The sequence below is a fragment of the Cryptotermes secundus genome, unplaced genomic scaffold, assembly GCF_002891405.2.
Source record: "Cryptotermes secundus unplaced genomic scaffold, Csec_1.0 scaffold289, whole genome shotgun sequence".
Taxonomy (NCBI): domain Eukaryota; kingdom Metazoa; phylum Arthropoda; class Insecta; order Blattodea; family Kalotermitidae; genus Cryptotermes; species Cryptotermes secundus.
In genome coordinates, this window is record NW_019722431.1 from 315,880 (window position 1) to 339,298 (window position 23,419).

Here is a 23,419-nt window from a genome sequence, read left to right on the forward strand (position 1 = left end):
ATTTAACGACATTTTCGGAGCTCAGGCTGTGCAGAGTTGAATTGTAGGATTGGAGCTTCTCACATTGGTGGTTATTAAGATATAACGCCGTGTAGTCCATTGAAAGTCAACAAAGGTTTCAGAGGAGCATAACGCCTCAATCTTCAGAGCTCTGCTTGCTTTCACGCTGGTTTCTTCCCCTGCTTATTCTTTGACCCTGAATATAGAGGCGATATGTTCCTCCGAAACGTCTGTTGACTATAAACGGACTGCAGTATGTTATATCCCAGAAGATATCACTCTTCGATTGATGAATGGTTTGGATAGAATTGGAAAGGAAGCGTTTGTGACTCAGTCGAAATATTATTCCGGAATTTTCCTGGAGAAACTGAGGAAAAACACTAGAAGCTTCAATCAGGAGGGCCGAGGTTCTAGCCGAGTTTAGTAATGAGCACCACCAGGATACATGCCTGGGGATTTACCTTTTTGGCAACCCAGTCAGTGGGGATTATTAATGAATGATGAATTGGAAAGGATGTGGAAGGAAGCGGCAGTGGCCTTTTTGAAGGTACTATCCCGGCATTCGCCTGGCGTGACCGAAGAAAACCACGAGAGCCATTATCCAGGATAGTTGGTTTCCTGGTCGAAATTCCAGCCTGTCATCTTAAACACTGAGACACGCTACCGCCTGAGGCAGCTTCCTCAGTATGTATAAAGCGTTGATCGGTAAGCCTTGAAGGAGGATAATATTAAAATTGCCCTTAGTGAAATATGTATTTCTGAATTGCGACACCATGTTGTGTCACACGCGGTCACCATCGTTTCTTGAGGAACCAGCTATCTCCTCGAGTCCAACTCAGTAGACCAGAATTCAGAATAGGCTCACAACTGCGACAGTTTTCGAGAGTGGTAATGAGTGTCCGAGATTCATAAAAACAGGAAATTTCTTGATGAAGGAGTATGAATTTCAAGAAGAAAGTTGAGGAGTTGATATAACGACGGGCTGGATGACCTGGATTCGATTCTCGGCATGGCGAGATTTGTGTCTTTTCCATAGCGTCCAGACCGGCCCTGGGACCAACCCAGCCTCCTATCCAATGGGTAGCGCGGGGAGCTGAATCTGACCACTCACTTACGTCTAGTGCCCAAGTCAAGAATGGTGAAGCAATACATCCACTCCCTCACACGTCTTCACGGCATGGTGCTTAATTAATTAAGCACAGAGACAACTTTTCCCCTACAAGAAAAGCCGCACACCACAGAGTTAGTTTCATATTGTGGTCTAGCGGCTTATGACGCCGGATTGTAACGAAATGGAGGACCGCTTCACAATTGTTACGCTTTCTGTGCACCTGCTGTCTTGCTTGACACCGCGAGTATTTAACGGAATGCAGGGAAAATACATTGTGATATGTAGGCCCATTTCCAGTAACAGCTGTGTAAACGGGCAACAGGATAACAGCCATTGCTAGGGAACAGCTCTGTGGACACGTTTTTTTCCGGCAACGAGAGAATACGCAATAATGGAAGAAACGTTCTTTGTGCTACAGTTGTGAGAAGTGAGAAGTGAGAAGCTGGTAGCTGAGGCCGGAGACAGTTCGGGAACCCTGAGGAAAGGGAACGTTCACCTTTGGAAGCCTCTACCAGGCAACGGCTAGTGAAGACTGAGAAGAATTTATGTGTGCTGTAGTTACAGTGGTCATTTGAGTGTGTAACTCGGTGAGATTTCTTAGTTATTTGTAGATACATTCTGTAAGTGTTCAGTAAATCCAGTTACCAGTCAAAATCCCATGTGTAGTCAATCACATGACAATATTCTGAGTACAGTGCTTTTTTCAAATTTGAACAGCTTCCTAACCTGACCTTGTCTTTCAGCAGGGTCATCGGGGTTCCTCACCACAGATAAGGACATTTGCACCAGATGGCCGAACCACCAGTTCGTCAGCACTGCATCATCTCCACACAGTGCAGTCCACAGACCCAGGCTCAGCACCCAGTAACAATCCGAGTCGCTCTCCATCTCCCGCCTCATGCCATCGGGCTGCTTCTCTGGACATGCGGTGCTCCTCCCCTGGTGGCGCCTCCTCTGCTTTCTGTGGCTCCACAGGGGACCTTCGAACCCCATCCCCATCACAGTCATCCCTCGCCTCCCTTACTGACCGCGGTTCAGCCTCATCAGTGTGTAACTCGCCAGTACCTCCACAGTCACCCAGAGGTGCAGCCATTTCCAGATGCCTGTCTCCCTTGCTGATTCCTCCCATACCTTCAAGGCCACTGGCATCTGACCCCCCAGCACCACCTGCCTCACCACTAGGGGCCCTGCAGCCGGACCTGTACCAGCGTCGGGATGGTCCACTGTTCCTAGGAAGCCGGAGAGGAGGACCAAGTCTAGGAAGACTTCATCTCAGGCTCAAGTATGACTTCAATAGATCAGACCTTCATGTTCATCTTATTGAAGGTAAGACCTGATCCTGAGTGTCTGTTATGACTGTTTTTTTATTGCTAGTGGGGTGGGGCTAAGTCCCTTGTACTGCGGCCACTTCTGGCCTATTGTACCAGCCCCAGATGATAGGTGAGAGTGATTGTGGAGCAATTGGTGGAATGAAGATTGGCAGGGGAAACCGAAGTACTCGGAGAAATTCTGCCCCAGCGCCACTTTGTCCACCACAAATCCCACTTGACTAGACCCGGGATCGAACCCGGGCCGCCGCGGTGGGAAGCCAGCGACTAACCACTTGAGCAATGGCATGGCCCTGTTATGACTGTTAATCATCACTTTCTGTAGTGAAGAACTGAAGATCAGTGCTTGATATACCCGTGACAATATGTACAGAAACGCAGCTTTCTGTAGAGCTCCTGTTTCATGTCCTTCTTTTGATCACTGTATGTATGTAAAGGGGGTTGGCCATGAAATCCCTCCCTTGCACTGTAACCTTCAGTGGTCTATTGTGCCTCCCCTTTGATTGACCCTTTATTAATCCTACGCTTCAAATGAAATGTAGGACTTCATTTATGGGGGAATTACGATAGTCACTTGGTTCCATAAAGAACTGTCACAGCTGATGAGATCTTAAATAAGGTATGGCCTCACAATCACATAAGATATGTGTGGCTGATTCATCCTCTTCTAGACACCTTTCACAAGTTGGGTTATTTGTCAGTCCAAGTTTGAAAGAGTGTCTTTTTATGTGGCAGTGTCCATTCTTTTGATCAAAATAAAGAAAAATATTTTGTGCAAGAATACAGAATTTAATGTGTGGTGCATTATCAGTGTGCCAACAGCATACCAACCTGATGATGGTCCCTGTGAGACCAAAACATGTCGTGTAGTGGTAGAAGGATGTGAAATAAGAATGGTTAAACTGGAAACCACACAGGAAGCTGAACAGAAGAATGTGTTTGTGTGCATATACGTATATCAAATGATAAAGTAGTGTACCAGGATGCTAAAATGCAACATCATGGTTATGGGTTATACGTTATCCTATACTGTGTCATGTTAAATTTGAATGACACCCTGATAATGAGATTTGAGTTTCTCTTGGCAACAGTAACAACCATCTTGAAGGAAGTGAAATATGAGTATTAAATACAGCTTGTCACAAGCAAGTAACTTTATGTGTGTGATTCCAGAAATCAGTAGCAAATTCTACTCAACTGGGCAATGAGAGAAGTTAAGATGTTAAAAGAGTAATTACAGGTACTTAATTTAAACTACAAATAAATTATTATAGGGGCTGTGGTAGTTCAGTCAGTATGACGATGGGCTGTAGACTTGATAGCCAGGGTTCGATTCCTGTGAAGGGCAAAAGGTTGTTTCTTCTTCATACAGTGAGTACTGGGAGCAAATTGGCTGAGTCATGAGGCTGATAACTCAACTCGATCTAGTACCAAGGTCAAGAATGTTGGAGCTATACCTCCTCTCACCCACACATCTTCATGACGTGGTGCTTGATTAATTAAGCACAGAAACAACTTTGCCTTTGACCTATTATAAATTATTATATAAGACAGCATAGTGAACAAGTGAAAAGGGTAACAGGTGACAGAATCCCTAAACTTGCCCCTTAATTATAATCATGAGAAATGTGGATGTTTTACAAGTACTTCAGTTTATTAGTTTGTGTGAATAGTTATGGAGGTAATGCCATGTGTATCCTCAGCCTGAGTTTTAGGTGGTGGATTTGTGGTCACACTCATGCTCAGTACTCTTCACACTAGGTGAAGCAGCATCCATCATGTGTTGAATAGGATTCTGGATGGCTGGGAGGTCTGGTAACTACAACTGGTGATTAAAAGAAAATTCCCTTTGCAGAATCACACAGGAGTAAATATGACTGGAGTATGAAGCAGACCACACACCTCCAACCCAGTCCAAAGTTTGGAATGCATGAATATTTCTTCACGGTGTTGTGATTAGACATGAGCAGATGAGTTGGAGGGCATGGGTAACACCAGATGACATTTTGTTCACAGCTCATGACCTTGCAGGAAGTGATCAGGGTGGCTTCAATGACCCTTATGTGCGTTTGAGCCTTGTTCCTGCAGTAGACAATCGCAAGAGGCAGACAACAATTCACCGGAATGATCCTAACCCCTTCTTCGATCAGCATTTTAAGTTTCCTGTGTCAGACCAAGACTTACAGGACAAAACTCTGGTCCTGCAGGTAGGGAGGTGTAGACTAGTAGTTCCAGTTCCTATTCCAACTTCAGTCATTGTAGCACCACTTAAGTCTTAACTTGAGCCTATACAAATTTAATGCAGTTAGCCTTTATTTAATGTCATACAGAAGTGGCCATTCTTAGGATAGAGTTGCTTCCCTTCTCAGTATCACTGTATATAGTATTTGAAACTTTATAGAAGAATTAACACTCAAATCAAGAAATTAATGTTACTCTTGTAATTAACCCTTTAAAAGAATGTATTTCTTTTGAGTAATATATACAAATCCAGTCTGTACCTCACAGGAAACACACTATGTCTCCGCTACAGAGCCTAACCGGTTAATTCTGTTTAGGGAAACAGTTGCTATTTATTGTGAGAACCATGCGGAACACACAGATACACTCTGTGGGCACAATGCAGAGTTTTAGTGTGTTAACGCTTTTGGTATGTATATATATTGACCACTGGGCTTTAAAGGTTTAAAAAAAGCTTAAGAATGAGAATTTGAATTGGATCAAGAAACTGTAATGCAGTACTTGCACATACCTTTAACATCAGTCACTACTGTACATATTGGAAAGGCTGTAGAATAAATTCTGTTATATCTGTAAACATTCTCTATGAAGTCCACAGTAGGAAACATGAAATAGACAGGAAAGTTGTGTGTGTATGTGTGTGCGTGCATATGCATATGCATAGATGTATGTGTACACATGCACACAGAAGTAGGCTTTATGACTTCTACTCAAAACCCCTTGTTGTTTCTGAGAACAGTGGCAACCCACTGAATTCTGAACTTGCATCTGATGGCATCTTCATTGTTCCAGGTCTTTGATTATGACCGATTCTCACGCAATGATGTTGTGGGTGAGGTGTGTATGAGTATGGATGAATTTGATGTTGCATCAGATGTGGAAGTTTGGGGCGAGATCACCAAAAACAAGAAGGTATTACTTTTGATGTTCATGTGATTATATTGCAGCCATAGAATCATGTTCGGGGAGGGTGTCACAGATTAGTTTGTTGTTAACATAAATTTGTGCAGTGATCTACCATAATTATTACAGTGTCACACCAACATTTTAGATTTTTCTGGATAAATAATATATATAAAACCCCATAAGAACTAAAAATGTAGGAAAAAATTCCCTCCAAATGTTTCTTGTTTATGTAGTTTGGATAAAATGCCAACAGATGTCATTTGCTATCAGGTATAGCTCTATTTTTAAAGGGGTCCAGATGGGCATTGCCTGTGACTTTTTTGTATTTACAATTATTTTCCAGATTAAAAATAAAAAATATCTTTAAAGAACAGAATTTATGACACCTGTAACTTATAGGGTTAATATTAAGTGCTTGTACTTTCTTTTTTTACAGGCTACTATAGCAACTAATGTCTCTGTTAGCCTAAAGCAGTCAGTTTTTGGCATACAACGAAAAGTAGCAAAAATTCTATATTAGCTTCACCATGTCTGTCCGTCTGCCTGTAACGACTCGTAACATCACTGAATGGATTTATATGTAATGTAATGTTCAGGACTTTTGCTAAGCTTCATCAGCTCAATAGTACTGGATGAAAGCAGACAACAATAATGAACACTTTGCACTAAGATCTACTTGTGCCTCTTCATGTGTCTTGAATGCAACTCACTAAATATTTATTGCAGTGAAGAACGTTTGGAATGAAGGTTCAGAAAAAAAATGAAACACACATTTGATGCCCAACACAATTTTCCAATAACTGTTTTTGAGAGTTGTGCCATAATTGTTATGCTGTGCATGTAATTCCTAACTTCCTCCACACGGCACTGACACAATTAAATGTCCCACACTTCTTTATTGCAGCCTCCAGAAGAGATGCAGGAAGTGCTCCTGTCACTGAGCTACCTGCCATCTGCTGAGAGACTCACTGTTGTGTTGCTCAAGGCACGAAACTTGTTCCTGCCCCAGGATAAAGATAACATAGGTAAGCATGGCAAGAAATATTAAGTACAGAGACATGTGGAGTTTTGGGCAACGAGGAGACATCAGCTAATGTTGTGAGGAGTGTGAAATCATATTCAGAAATGTTGCAATATACTTAGTGCCCATAAAGGGCATATAAAGTTATCTGGTCCTGCACTTGTGTGTCGTGGACCAAGTGCAACAGATAACTGCTAAATAATTGAGCATGAAACATCCAAGGTGGAAAGAATTTCAGATGACAGAGAAATGTATTATTGGAAATAACAGTAAGTATTATATTAAATACAGATCAGGAAGTAACACAAATAGAGTAAAATATGGCCACATGGATCTGTGCCATGAGACCAAAAGTTCACATCCCATCTGCAACTACAACTCAATGGAGAGAGACATAGAGGAAATTAAGAGGAGATTGATTTCAGGTAATGTTTGCTGCCATTCAGTCCAGAACCTTCTGTCTTCTCATCTGCTGTTTAAAAACATAAAAATTAGAATACACAGAACTAAAATTTTGCCTGTGGTTCTGTGTAAGAGTGAAACTTGGTCTCTGACATTAAGGGAGGAACGTAGACTGAAGGTGTTTGAGGGCAGGGAGGAAGAGGGATGAGGTGACAGGAGGTTGGAGAAACCTGCATAATGAGGAGCTTCATAAATTGTGCTCTTTAGATGGGCAGGGAATGTAGTACGAATTGGGCGAAGAGGAATGCATATAGAATTTTGGTGGGAAAGCCAGAAGGAAAGAGACCACTAGGAAGACCAAGACATAAGTGGGTACATAATATTAAACTGGATCTTAGGGAGATAGGATGAATTGATATGGATTGGATTGATCTGGCTCAGGATAGGGACCAGTGGATGGCTCTTGTGAACACAGTAAGGAACCTCCAGGTTCCATAAAATGTTGGGAAATTCTTGAGTAACTGCAGAATTCGTGGCTTCTCAAGAAGAGCTCATGTCTGTGGAGTTAGTTAGGCATAGTGTAGGTCAATTTCCCTATGGAAGAACTATTTTAGAAGCAGAAACCAGACTATAATTTGGAAAAAATCCTTACTTGTCCCATGGGACATTGGTAGTGATCCTGAAACTCAGAGGTAGCTTTTGACAAAGGATGATGGCTTAGGAAAGGCGACAGGAGCAAGGAAGGCATGTGCTAAGCGCCATGTTGAGAGCACACCACAGGCCAGCACATGATCTGGACATATGATACAGAATTATTGGTTCTTAATAACAGTGCTTGAGACAAGAGGAAAGGATATAAGACTCGAGGTTTTCTGGATGGCACAGTTTAGGTTATGGTATTCTGGGATTTACCACTGCAGTCTGGTTATCAACATTCAGGAGAAGCAGTATAAATGAAGAGTGAGGAAGAATGTTCCTTTGAAATATTGGCAACCACCCATAAGACTACATGGTGTCATAACCCAGAAGACCAGAATCTAAAAGGAAAGACAGCCTTGTGAACACTGTAAATGTGAATATTTCAAGTTTGGTTCATCTTTTCCATTCAAATTGCGACTCACCTGTATTGTTTTAGATCCATTTGTCAAAGTTTACCTTCTTAGTGGCGGGAAGAGGGTGAAGAAAAAGAAAACAGCTGCCCGGAAAAGCACCTGCAACCCAGTGTGGAATGAAGCACTTACTTTCAACCTGGCTTCTTCAAATCTATCAAATGCTGCAGTCGAGGTGAGAAGCATGCCCTTTAAAGACAAAAGATGAAAGTATATTTGGAGAAAACAGGCTAACAGGCTTTACTAAGTAAGGTTTTGATTTATCTTTGAGGCTGGTTCAAATGAAAACCTGTTTGCAAGGATTGTTCTGGGTGAAGGAATAGAGGCCATTACAAATATTCTTGTGAGCATTGAGGCAGGAAACACATTGACACACTGGCTGATGGATCCTTTCTGCAGAGAACTCTGTAGGCTGCTGCTGACACCACTGCACCAACGCAGCCATCACACAGATCTACAGCCTTTTATCACTCCCTTGAGAGGGATAAAATCCATGGAAGTCAGGCAGTGACATGGCTGGGCTGAGTGGGTAATGGTCAAACACCATGCAGAATGTAGAACACAATATGTACTGGACAGTGTAGGTCACAGGAGCATGGATATTGTTGTGTGATGCAAAGGCACCTCTACGAGCACACCAAGATGCTGTGCTCTGCTGGTATGAAGGTCTCAGTATGGTCCCCACCAGCACTGTGTGTTGATGCAGATGTTAGGGTCCTGGAACCCTAGCATTGACAGTCCTGTTTGGAGTGGATCTTGCTCCTGGGATTCCAGTATTAACCTTGTGACTGTTTTCCCACTTGCTCTCCATGTCCACATTCCATTGCACAGCTCATGGTTGACTGCTAATGTGTCACAATGTACGCAATCCTGTGATCACCTGCAAACCATACATACATACATACATCTGCGTTTCAAGATATTCATAAGTGCAGTCTGCACTGAATATGAAACATGTCACAAGCTTTACAAACAACAATACATCTTTACAATTCCAACATGCCATATCACAATAATGAACAAACATAAATGAAAACAACATGCATCTAAATAAATACATAAAATACAGATTATATTTACACTTAATGTCTATATTGATGCCTACTGTGGGACATCCATCAGTCAGCATGCACTCCCCTCTTATTCCTTAGCTGTTGATCCCAACAGAAGAGCAAAAATTCATCAACTATGATGGATTATGTATTAGCTGTATTTACTGGCAGGGCTGCAAACTGGTTTCATTTGAACAACCCTCATTATTTCTTATTAATACTTTCAAGGATGGTGGTTACTGTATGTACCACCTTCTTTAACATTAAAGAACTTTTTTTACCCTCAGAGTGTACTAATGGGTTTTATAGGATTCTCATGAAATGTTTGAGCTTATACTACCCTGGCTGATTGTCTTGAGATGATTTCATTGCATTCAGTCACCATAATGTCTTCAGATATGATGTAGTTTCCTGGTTATTTATTGATGCATGAACAACCTTCACCATGATGTCATTTCAGATATGTGTAATGGACCAAGGAAATGATCTGATTGGCAACAATCCTCTGCTAGGCTCTTGCCTCATTGGACCAGAGGAAGAGGGGCCAGAACTAGACCACTGGTGTGACATGACACAGAGCCCTCGCAAAGCTGTCGCCATGTGGCACACTCTCCGGTAAAGAAACTCCCAATTACGCAAAAAAAAATGAGCTAACATGGTATTCATTGATAATGTCCCATTTATGCTTTGAAGAGAGAGAGAGAGAGGGAGGGGGAGAGAGATCCTGAAACAGAGAAGGATCATGAGCTACACCCCTTTGCCCAGAGAGTAACTGGTATGTACAGGCCTGTTACTTGATGTTTCTGGGTGTGTGCAGTATTGCCTATTTTGCAACCATATAAATGTATATAACATGTTAGACTGAAGATGTTTAATGTGAGAAATTGAAGGAGTTTTGTTTAATCTGATGAAATGGTGGTATGAAACAGCATAAATCTGAATTCACAATTCAGGATAGGAAGACCAAACCTCAAATGAATTAACACATTTACTGCCAGACATTGAAAAGACAAATAACTGCCAACACAGAAATAATTTTTTTTTTCATGATAATTGCAAGGGGAAAGAAGTTTATTCTGCTGGAAGGGCAAAGCTTCTCTACAACATAAATGGGGCAGAAGATTAGGCCATCTTATGCATATAGCAGTATTCAACATTTTTGGCATAAGAGAACAGCACAAATTTTTAAACCAAAGGGTGAAGAAGTGTTTTGAACAATATCTAACATACACATCTTGATCCAAGAATTACATCCATCTATAAAATGTATGTCCAGAATCAATGTATATTCTAATTCATTTGTAAGGTTATGTAGCAATTGTATGGCATATGTCAGAAATGATATGGTTGTAGGGGGACAGTGTGAAGCAGTGAATGTGTTAATCTCTGTTTGGTCCAGTAACCTTGTAAACTGAAAGCATCTGCCCAGTGGCAGTAATATTTTGGTGAGGTGGTGATTAAATGCAGTGGAACCCTCATCTGAGATATCCTGGGAGGATTTGAACACTGAACTCAAATGGAGTAAATTTAACACTTGGATATTGAATTCGACATTGGAGTGACAGAAACTGAACATTAAATGTGAGAAAATGTTAAATCCTGAAGCATTAAACAAGGTGTTCCACTGTATTGAAACTCAAGCTGAAGGCAGAGTGAATGCATAATACTTGTACCACTCACATTTGCTCAATTTCCAAGATAGATAAATTCATCTGTAACTAATTCATAATTATGCTTTCCTCTGTACTGACAAGCCTTTCATGTGACTGGAAGAACAGCTTGTGCTTAACCCTTTCAGTGCTACTGTTGGAATGTGCAGTTCTCTGACACACATCTCTTTAACATGACACTGTGACAGAACTCAGAGCTCATCTGTTCACACATGAGTCTAGATGGATGTAGAGAGGCATAATCCAGCATGGTACAAATATTTTCAAATTTATTTTTTGCAGTTTTTCGTGCTTCATTGGCCTTGATATTTATCACAGATACAAATTCACACATGAGTCTAGATGGATGTAGAGAGGCATAATCCAGCATGGTACAAATATTTTCAAATTTATTCTTTGCAGTTTTTCATGCTTCATTGGCCTTGATATTTATCACAGATACAAATGCATTGTTGCAGAAATTAACCACGCTGTTCACATTCAAATTAAATTTCGCTTGTCTTTCAATAAATATTCAACATATCACATGTCTCAAGTGAAAGTTGTAGATCTTAGAAGAGATCTAGATTTGTACCATATACCTTTCTTTATGTGATAAGCCGATTTTGGGAGCATCAGTAGAGCTTGATTTGAGCTCCGTAGAAAGTAAGAGGTTACCTGGATTAATATGAATCAAAGTCAAAATGCGTAATAACTTTTAATGGATGTACTCTGTACCAAATTTCATCAAAATCTGTGCAGTAGTTTCAGAAATGAGGGGTGCAGGCAGGCAGTCAGACACAACAGCCACACTAAGGAGAAAACATTGAACCTAGCTATGAAAGGGTTAACCTCGGTGCTTACTTAAGCTGTGTGTTTATTGAATTTGGTAGCCAGGGCAGCATGTACTGTGCAGTTTAATGAAACTGTTCCCTCCAGTTCACCATACTTAATCACAAGAATTCTATATAATGGTAAATAACTTCAGTAGTTGATACAGATTTGAGGCTGTCATGGTCATGACTTTGAAAAGTATTAACAGCAAGTTGCTGCTTGATTGCTTAGTTTACTCTTTGACCCTGAAGATGGAGACAGTAAGTTCCTCCAAAATGTCCATGAATATCTACAAGAGCATATGACATTACATCCCAGAAGGAAATACTCCTTTAAATCTGGGAAAAGTTCAGTGCTTAGACCCTCTCAGAGAGTGCCAGCAATTTTGCACTAAAATTATAATCATTGGTTGTACATTGAAATCAAACAAGAAGGGCCTACTGTAATGAGGACAGAAACAAAAAGTTTGACCTCCTTTGACTGAGCATAGTTCACTGTATTTATCTTTCATGTACATCGAAAGCCTGGGAAGTAAAAGATAAATGATAATTTTAGGAGATATTTATGAAGGAACAAAATGTGTATTACACATCGATAAATAGGTAATTTATTGTGTGTAAATGCAGAACTTTATTTTGTTTCAGAATCATTACAAGTCATTAGTTACATCTGTATCTCTATTTCATACTCCACACTTGTTGGAGGGGAGAATAGGTATTTGAAGAATATGTTATTCAGTTTACTGTGTTATTTTCCAGATCTGCTTACATTCTCTCTCCCCTTTATGAAGACCAGAACAGGCTATTGCCCTATCTGTGAGGTAAATGAATTAATTTTGTTGTGTGAGATTTGAGCTTTTCACCATGGTGAGTGTGAAGATTACTGTCTTCTGGTAAGTGACACTGTGTAATTTGGTCTTAGAGGCACCTGCTTCACCCTCAACGAATTTCTGGTTCTAATAAGACAGAGAATCTCGCATTGTGTTATTTGCAGCCTTGGTTCCTGTCCTTCGGTGCCAATAACTGCATATTCCTTTTCCCATAGGGTTTACTTGTCTACCCTGAAGATGTAAGCAGCAGGTTCCTCCAAAATGTTTGTATCTAGTATTTACCGAACTACATGGTGTCCCCATCTCAGAAGACCATAATGTTAAATTAATTTTATTATTTTACTATTCTTGCACTAGCATTACATTCATTTCACCAGGGTCAATGAATTTTAGTCAATGACCCATTCTTGGAAAAATAGAACTGCAGGGAACAGTCATGGCCTTTTAAAAGGTTCTAACAGGAGTATTCATATGGCTGAGCCTTGGAAAACCAAAAGTTAACAGGTGGGATATTTAATGTTAACCCTAATCGAAGTACCATGAGGTGATACCAATATGTAAGGGAGGATCAATAGAAACCTGCCTAAGGGTGACTGAGGTCTGTTTGGCCTGGTCTCATAGAGTCACTGAATGTGAGCCACTGAGTCACAAACTACAGGCAGCCACTGTACATAGAATCCAGTTTGAATCAGCATCCTTTGTGCTTTCTCCGGAGGCCCAGTGACTGAAGACTGTAACCATTAATTTAACCAGTAGATGTGTGACCGAAAGCTGTTGTCATTAACTTAACTGGCAGTTGTTTGGTCAAAGGCTACTACCATTAATTTAACCAGCAGATGTTTAACCAAAGGCTGCTACCATTAATTTAACCAGAACTGCTACAGTTAACTTGACTGGCAGATGTTTGGTCAAAGGATGCTACCATTAATTTAACCAGCAAATGTTTAACCAAAGGCTGCTACCATTGATTTAACCAGCAGATGTTTAAACAGAAGCTGATACCTTTAACTTAACTGGCAGATGTTTGGGCAAAGGATGCTACCAGTAACTCAACTGGCAGATGTTTGGCCAGAGGATGCTACCATTAATTTAACCAGCAGATGTTTAACCAGAGGCTGCTACCATTAACTTAACTGGCAGATGTTTGTTTAAAGGCTGCTACCATTAATTTAATCAGAAGATCAGATATTTCATCTGGTATCTTTTCTCATGAAAGCCTTGACGTTTCTAATGCATGCTGGATTATTATTATTTTTTTTTCCTTTCTTTCTTTTGCTCTGCTTAATATGACAACAAACAGCCTTTGGCAAGTTCCTATTGCACTTCCCTTGTATGTTAATTTGAACATGTTTGTGCTTCCCAGTAGCTCACCAGTTCACAGTTTATGTGGATATGTGAGGCTTTGAACTGGATTTCTATTTATAATGTTACCAGAATGCAAACAAAGATAATCAACTATGCTTAATATAAAGTGTATGTAATCTGAAGATATGGTTAAATGTATGTGTCCTGATGATGTCAGCCTCCTTCATAGTGAGACACAGGTTAGTTCATTATGTTTTGGAGGTAACAGTTCAGTGACTGACAATTTGGTCTATATTGTGATGAGTCCTCAGGAACTTCAGATTTCACAGAAGGCATGCTCAGTGGTTGAACTGGGACAAGATGGTGAGGGACACTATCATACTTCCTTTTAACCTTCAACACTGTGTTTCTCTATTATTGTACTGTGATATGAGCCCAAGCATGCTACCAAACTTTGACTTAAATAAGTCAAGATAAAGTGAAGATAAAACACGTTTTTGAAGTTGGATCTGGTTTCATCCTCACATGAAAAGGTGAGGAGATACCTACTCAGTTGGTTCTGTTAGAAGCACCTAATATTACCCTTTGGACCCAGGACATAGCCACTTACTGGAAAAAATCTTTTTTTTTTTGGAATACTAGACAATGTAGGAATTGGGATAGCTCAGTCAATATAGTGATGGGCTATGGAACTGGATGTCTGAGGTTTAATCCTGGCAGGGACAAGATTCTTCTCTTCTCCGCAATATTCAGATTGGCTGTGGGGCCCATCCAGCCTCCTATCCAATGGGTACTGGGGGTGGTTTCCCTGGGAGTAAAGTGTCTGGGACATGAAGCTGTCCACTCACTTCCATCTAGTGCTGAGGTCAATAATGGTGAACCTATATCCCCACTCCTCCATATATCTTCATGGCATAGTGCTTAATTAATTAAGCACAGGGGCAAGTTTGCCATTTGACTTTACTAGACAGTGTACAAAGTGCAGAAACTGACTAGTTCCGAGTGCAACACACTGTTGTCAGAACCCATTAGAGGTGTTTCTGCATAGTTAATGGTATGTAAGATTTGACGTTTTCGTGGCATCTCTATCAACCAAGATACTCTCACTGATTTTCCATATCATGACTTAGGTAAAATCCATTATTTTATACATTTGCTGTATCGCTGAAACATTGGCTTTTGGCTCAGCCATTAAGCAACAAATCATCAGATAAGTTATTAGTGCATACTTATAAGTGATGTCTTGTTTGACATTGTTTTAGCATATTAGTATTTTTCATATTTCTTCATACTTGTTACATATTGCACTCTTAAAAATATCCATATTATATTTAAGCATCCTGTTGCACTCTATACGATAAATGATACAAATTCCGTCCCAAGTGCAAACAATATATATTATATGTCTTTGATCTTGTTCTTTCTACACTACATGTTTCGGCCTCTATCGGCCATCATCAGGTGTATACTCTTAACGTTGCTGCCACACTGAACCCGGTCTAAAATTTAACATTTAGAAACACAATGTCACATTCTTCGTATTATCAACATCTACATCGTTGATATGTGTCTGGTATGTAGATTATGTTGCACACGTCCAATTTTGATGTTCTTGTAGTAGCACTTTAAAAATCTTTAGTTATGATACACCTAGTTATACACCTGATGATGGCCGATAGAGGCCGAAACATGTAGTGTAGAAAGAACAAGATCAAAGACATATAATATATATTGTTTGCACTTGGGACGGAATTTGTATCATTTAAAAATATCCATTTTTAATATTTCTTGCTTGTGCTATGCTCATGATTTAATGCTTGTTTCTAAAATGTTGCTTTTGTCTCCGAACTATAATGCACAGTACAAGGACAGTATAGCAGTGAAAAGGATAAAAGGAACAGTGTGAACACAGTTGACGCATGCCCACATACGACAGCTTTACAATAATAAAAATGAATTATTTCTGATGCTACTAGTTAGTGCACACTGTTTCAGTGTATCAGCGTGTGCGGAAAGTTGGGGAGCATTGCTTTAAACATGTGACAGTTACATGCATGGGAGAATATTATTTCACAGTTCAGTTAAATATCAAATGATTTCGCTAACTTCATTAGTTATAAAAGGTTGGTGATGATGGCATTATAATTTCATATGTTTTTTGTCACCATCCATTATTTGGATCAAAGATATATACAGTTTGAGAGGTTATGTGTCTGTCTTCAAGTAAAAAGAAAGGGTGAGGTCTCTTATAATCCTTATAATTACAATATATACCCTTTCTTTTCACTTGAAGATTGAAAGAGAACCAGCCTTTGAAACCTTGTACACCTTTTGATGTACATAATGGACAGTTTCCACAGAAAATGCACCCTGACACCAGTTCCATGCCTATGATCCTTGCTTCAGGTTTGTGTGTATGGTTGGTTGGCTCATGTCTATTGTCCCCATATATGGACTATTTGACCTTTCTGGCTTCTGCCTATCTAGGCAAGGGTGTAGAATTGATTTTTGAAATCGGGCAGATTATGTTATCCTCCATGATGGGGTGATCTTGAGAATATCGGTCAACTTATGTGACCAGCAGAGCCAAACCAAGGGGAAGCTTGGTGATATTTACGTTTCCAAATCTTTATCTTTGTCAGTGTTTAAATTTTAAACCTGTACTCAGGGAAATCTGCACCAGCAGTGAATTAAAAACCAACTGAATGAGAGTTTAGCATCATAACCCAGGAAGTTCACACATGTTTGCCCATCTGACCCATTACATCTTGTTCCCAACTTCAAGCACAGAACATACTTTTATAGTTGTGAAAAGACAAGTTATTTAAAACTACATGTGTGTCCATGCTCAAATTAAATTAAATAACTCTTTCATGGCTATTTAAGTATGTCTTGAGAGCAGCTAACTTTGTTTAGGGAAGTTCCATCCATACAGGGTCCAGCTGAAGCCATCCTGATGTTAAGGAAGAAGATTGAATTGCCGCTATTGTAACAGACCAATATAATGGAAACATGCAAACGACAAATGTTACGCTTAGGAATGTAGAATATATAAATTATTATTTTGTAAATGAAGAACTTAATGTACAAAAGAATGCAGTATTTATCAATTCCTATTCCTATAGACTGTAAGTCCACTATAGCTAAGAGCATTGTGTTTTTGTGACATAAGAACATATGTACATATACACACATGTATATGTAAGTCGTGTACTCTTCATATGTAGCATGTAGTCTTATTTAGCTATTTATAAACAGTTATAGATTCTACAATGCTTATAGTAGACAATCAATGCTTTAGTGTTACTCTTTAAATATATAAACATACATGACTGAAGTAGAATTATCAATTATGTATCATGCACATCTAAAAGAATTACTCTCACTGCACCCTCCCTAGAAGCTAAGAAATGTATATATACTTTGTGAATATTTTACATGTTTAACTATAAAGAACCATGCTGAATTAGGTGATGGCAAGAACAGATGTTACCGTATGAGTAATACAAGCAAGAAGTTTCAGTGTTGTTTAAAATGGCGTAGACATTCTAGGTGCAATGGAAGACCGGTGTGAACAGTATGCAGAAAAATGAACTGGTATGGTATTTCTCCACTGTTCACTGCATACTCATTTAAGTATGGCACTGTTTAAAGGAATTATAATAGTACCTTGAAGAAGGATGCATTCCTTGACATGGTGCTGTACCTAGGAGATGATTTCAGTGAATGAAACAGTAAGCATATAAGATGACTGCCTTTCTGTACCAATAATATTATCATTGAACAGTGTCACTAGCAAGTGGATGCAAGCTAGGCTTAGTCCCCCCTTCTCCCAGATTTTTGGGAAACAAAATTAAAAAAAAGAAATATACCAAATTTTAATACAATAATTTAAAATTATTTTTAAATGTGGCACCATCTTTGTTCCAGTATCTTTCTCTTCTTTGATTATATAGTCTGTTTAAGTTTAACCTCTGCCTCCCTCACTATTCCTGCCCATTTGGTCGAATACAGAGACCCATAATTCTAGGGCAATCAGTAAAAATAATCTTACACAAAACTTAAAACCAAGTTTGTAAGCAAATTTTGTGGCTGCTCCCCTTAAAAAATATTCTGCTGGCACTTATGTAAATAAATTTGGTTTGTATGGGCAGTCTTTAAAGTGCAACTTCTTGTTATGCTCATAGACTATTGCTTTGCTGTGCTGACAGTCTTTTAAAGATGTCAGTTAACACTAAACTGCATCCACAGCTACTTGAATAGGACAGGGATGTGCAATTTCTTGGCTAAGTATGTTTCCATAAGAGGGACATAAATGTTCATTTGAGTCCTGTTTAGTTGAGCAAGAGACTGAAAATACGTGGAGCACACAAATGTATTGGCAAATACTGTTCTTATGTGTTCAATTGAATATTCATATCAAGAGAATGTTTCAAGTAAAAGTTACAGACCTTACATGATATTTTGTCATATGTACATCTCTCAGCAGTTAAGATAATTAGAAGTGGTTTTCAACAGTAAAAGCTAATATTGCTGTTGAAATACATATACTGCAAGAAATTAGTGGGAAAACATTACCATGGAAAGAGTTAATGATTGTTTATTGACAGCCAGTGTATAAGAATATTCATAATTAAGTTTTGCTGTAGTAACAAACAAAATTCTGGAATTAATATTGTAAAATGTACACAAAGAAAGATAAATTGGTATAGGAAGTCAATCATTCAGTGGTCTTTCTGTCCATCTGATCTAAAGAATATTCACTGTAAGAAATAATTTTCCAAAAATTATCCATTAAACATATTATATTGCTTATAATACATATTTTTAAATGCAAATATTTTAATATAATATAAGAATATTAATGCCTTTCTATATAAAAAAAATCTGGACTCAGCTGTAAAATGTACACATATAGAAAACGATTACTTACATTGCAGGGAAGTTTCATACATTTATCCCACTCTAAATTTTAGAATTTCCACAGAGGACTGTTCTGTAGAATAAAGTCAGTTATTCCTAACTTCTGCTGCTTCATACGTCTGACTGTGATTACTAACTGTTCCATTAGATTACTTTCCAGAATGGAAAAGTGACTTATAATTTCATTTTGTATGTGCATGCATCTGCAAGGGTGCGTGTGTGCACTTTGTAGCATCTGGCTGCAGCACACACTTTCTTTCATTGCACCCATATGTCACTGCATACAGTGTTGCATGTATTCATTGGTGATGCAGACATGACATGAAGACTCGAACATTTCAATACAGATCATTCAAATCTAAATTCAGACTGAACAAGCAATGCACTCCTTCAAAATTAGACATGACAACAGAACATGCATGATGTAACGCTGTGCAACAAAATGAACAATTATTTCTCCACTTTAATGAAAAATTGATCAGTATACTACATTTTCAGTGTTCTGAATTTCAATCTCAGCTTTAAATTTTTGTGTCAACCATCACTTTAAAGGAAAATAGCTGGGATAGTGCAGCTGGTATAGTGACTGGCTGTGGGCTGCACGGTTGAGGGATTGGAGTCAGAGTCCTGGTAGGGGTAAGATTTTCCTCCTGTCCACATCATCCAAACCGGTTCTGGGGCTCACCCAGCCTCCTATCTGGTGGGTACCAGGGGCTCTTTCCCTGGGGGTCAAGTGGCCAAGGCATGAAACTGACCATTCACCTCCAACTAGGGCTAAGGTCAAGAATATGTTAATATACATACCCCATACACCTTCATCTCATAGTGCTTAATAAGTTACACATAAGGACAACTTTACCCTCTATCATTTTAAGGAGAATGGATCAAGATTTAGCTACAACAAGCTGGTTGTATATGATATGGCAGTGGTGACTGAAGGAACTTTTTCTGTAACATTTTTGCAGTCTCTGCATAAAAATACATTGAAATTACCCAGTGTTATGGTAAGGAGAAAATCACTGTTGTACAATATAACTATTCTAGGCCTAAAGCAATGGTTAAATTAAATGAAAGAAACATATTATAGTTGTTTTCTATCAGTTGATCTCTGTCCAAAACAGAGACAGTCCAGAATTTTGTGGTAAGAAGAGAATTAATAAGATGAAGCTGTCAAGCTGTCAGTCTAAGTGACTGACTGGTAGACATGTAGATTATAGTTGACTGAATTATGCTGGTTACTCATAACTGTTAGCATATCAAACAAAAGCTCAAATAGGGACATGCAAAATGTCCTGTTATTTTATGGTGGCCTCTGGAAAAGAAACCAAGAGTACAGGGGCTAAGCAAGACTGTGAGCTCTGAAGCCAAAGAAGTGTAAATTAATGAAGAAGAATGCTAAATTTATGGGAATTATTAACCACTAATTACTATTATTTATTTAAATAATTTTTGTGTACTTAAACATGTTTGCTACAGGACTGCCAGAGAGCATCTTACCATTCAGGAAGGTAGCTCATTAAAAGTGAAAACTGTGAAGGAAAATATTGAAAATTATGAGACACCATTTCGACACTTTTATAGAGAGGATAACGACAAATTCAACAAAAATTATGTCAATTATAGGACTCTCACAAGACCAATGTACCTTTGCATCCACAGAATGTATCTACAAATGTTTTGGTCTTTTCAGTTTTTTATGTCATTTTCAGCTGTTGATTTGATCAAAAGGATGTATATTTGTATACTTTAGTTTTTCCTGCATCCTCCTCAAGAATGTCTCATTTTATAACTAAAATGCACTTTAAGGCACCAATCCTTTAAGTTAATCAGGAGTGGAAAAGGTTGTTCAATTTAGGTATATGCTCCATTTCAGAACTAGGCACACACTCCAGTTTGATATTTAAGCCTGGGGTAATGACCAAGACACATTAAAAGAAAATAATTAAAATGCAGACTTATGAATTCATTCCTGTATGTATTGCTGTTGGGAACAATTGTTATATCATCTTAAGGCAGTGGAAATAGAGTTATTAAAACGAAGCACTCTGGAACTGAGTAATCATTGTAGTCTATCGATATTTGTTGCCATTTCCAGTCCTGATCAGGGGTAGTTACAGCTCTTTATTGTAATTTCCCTTTCACTTTTTTTTCTAAAAATGTTTAATTTTGGAAATAGAAATGAAGATTATGGTATGAGTCCCATGACATAACCAAACCAGGAACTTATGTAAACTTATAGACTACTCTAAATTATGGCTTGAAGTGGAAGCCATAACAAAATCTGAACTAGTCTGTGAACAAATGATTGGCGACAGGTGATTCTTGTTAAATGTGGGGGATCAGTTCCTGAAAATTATTGCATATATGAGAAATGCATGAAACAGGAAACACACTGAATGAACACAAACATCATGGAGGAGCAAATGACATGAATGAATCAGAATGGTGTAGGTGAGTTACAGAAACTGCCCATGAAACTTGCTGGGCATGCATAACAATTTCTACTACAGCTGTGGATAGAACATCAGTGCTCTTCATGAAATCAAACCATGGATATATGGAAACATGGACTGTAGAATTGCATATATTGAGTCACCTGTATTCAACATGAAGAAATTAAGCTTTAACCATATCAACAGTACAGTCCTTGTGTTATTATCTTGAAGTGATTTGATGCATCCTGGTTGCAAGTGATATATCTTACACTGTACACTAAACACTATATCAGAAAGAAATAATTTACACATATGTAACTAATGTCAAAGTTGTAGCTGTTACATTATTAGATGTAGTGTACTAAGTATTATTATATGTACACATGAAGGATGTGTGTAAATGTCAATATTAAAGTTTATAATTTGGTTATACCATTCAAGTTATTAAGAGATATTCATATTACAAGGATGGTTTATATTGTAGTAATTGATTTGTTGTGACCAACGTATAGCATTGTAATTTTAAGGCACTTTACACATGAATATGTGAGTTCCTGTTAACCACACTATATCTGTCCACCTGTACAAATGTAATGATATCTCTGTGGAAGAAGACATTTTAATGAAGGTTGAAGAAGTAACTCACAAGTTTTCAGTACTGATGCTCATATAAATTTCTATAACTGTGCAGTTTTTCTCATGCAACTCACACTTAATGATCCCATTGTTACTGCATGATGGCTGAATAATGCTCCATACTGTGTGTAAGAGGGGCACCTATTCTGCATATTAAACCTAAGTCACTGCTAAAATACACCAGATGTGAAACTTGGTCTAAATTGGGACCACAAACATATATGAGGGCCTAAGATATTATATATTACTAAATACTGATTAGGTTGAAAGAAGTTAACAAAAAAATGCAGTAATGTTTGAGGTTCTCATGGCAATGAATATTAAGTTTATGGTCCTCTGGGCTGTGACACCATGTAGTTTGGTTTCTGGTTTTCAGTCCTGAAAATAGAGGCAAAAGGTTGCTCAGAAATGTTGGTGCCTATCTACCATATTACCTGGCATTACAACCCATAAGACCATAACCTTAAAAATGATTGCTTTCACACTTTTACTGCAACCTCATGGCCTAGATGGTGCCTATGGCAAAAATCCTGATTTTTCTTCTATAAATCATTCCTGAATTATTATGCTTCATGGTTTTAATCCTCTTGCTAAATTCCAAGAACATTACTTGAAAGTAGAGTAAACATTTCTTGCTGAACTCAACAGATTCCCAACAAAGGCAATACATGAAACCTTGATAATCATTGTCTGAAAAACATCCAGCTAGTAGCACCTACAAGTGCTTGAAAACATGGCAGTAAATATGCATTAATAGATATATATTTTGTTTGACATGTTGGGAACCTATAGCAGTCTTGGGATAAGATATCAGACTCTAAATTACAGGGTTCTGGTGTAAATTACTCCTCAGATCTGAGTGCAATCTTTTCTTCACACAGATTAAAACCTTCACATCTATGGTGTATGCAGCATTAAGAACAGACTGTGTTGTCTTATGAGCCGTTTATCTAAGAACACCAACTGTAGAAGTCGAATTTTCTATTTCTGGTTTCCCATACAGGACTATAATGTGGTTACATTTTTTCTACAATGTGATCATCTTAGAATTTTGCGACAAATCATTGGGCTGCTTAGGTGGAAGAATTTCATGCTCCTCCCATCTTGTCAGCTGCAAAGATTTGGACTGCATGGGGCACTGACAATTCTATAGCCTAGCAAATAGAACTTACCAAGATTAAAGCAGATGCTGGAAATGTTGTTATGCACACTTTCCTGGCATCTCTAAAAAAATTTTACATTCGTACACTGAATTTCATTTTCAGAAACTGTTAAACTTGAAACTTCCATCTTGGTATCTTGAGGAGGGTATCTCAGAGATTCTTGAAGAGAATGCTAGCATAGATTTAATTTATTTTGCCTTGGTTGAATATTCAATGTTTCATTTCTCTTTGGGGGATCTCCAGTAATTATGAAAGTGGTTCTAGGCTTAGACATTTTCCTGACAACGATGATGACAACGACGACAACAACAACAACTGTGACAGCATTTCCAGCATCTGCTGCAAGCTTGTTATGTGATATTTGTAAAATGTTAGGCCATAGGCTTATTAATTATGCTAGCAGTCCATAAGTCTGCTGGATGACTAGAGGGGACTCTAATTGTCTGTTCTTAATGTTAGATAGACCATACCAAAC

General features: G+C 38.6%; 1 protein-coding gene across 2 annotated transcripts in view; it reads left to right on the plus strand.

Moving 5' to 3' along the window:
* LOC111861371 (synaptotagmin-5) overlaps positions 1-14,569 on the plus strand; it is a 78,271-nt gene extending 63,702 nt beyond the window's left edge. For both annotated transcript variants that reach the window (XM_033750294.1, XM_033750295.1), the window contains 6 exons: positions 1,855-2,437; positions 4,456-4,646; positions 5,473-5,592; positions 6,491-6,611; positions 8,145-8,293; positions 9,631-14,569. In XM_033750294.1, the coding sequence (XP_033606185.1) occupies positions 1,855-2,437; positions 4,456-4,646; positions 5,473-5,592; positions 6,491-6,611; positions 8,145-8,293; positions 9,631-9,789 (1,323 nt within the window). In that variant the 3' untranslated portion in view covers positions 9,790-14,569. The remainder of the gene's footprint in view (positions 1-1,854; positions 2,438-4,455; positions 4,647-5,472; positions 5,593-6,490; positions 6,612-8,144; positions 8,294-9,630) is intronic.
* The last annotated feature ends 8,850 nt before the right edge of the window (positions 14,570-23,419 follow it).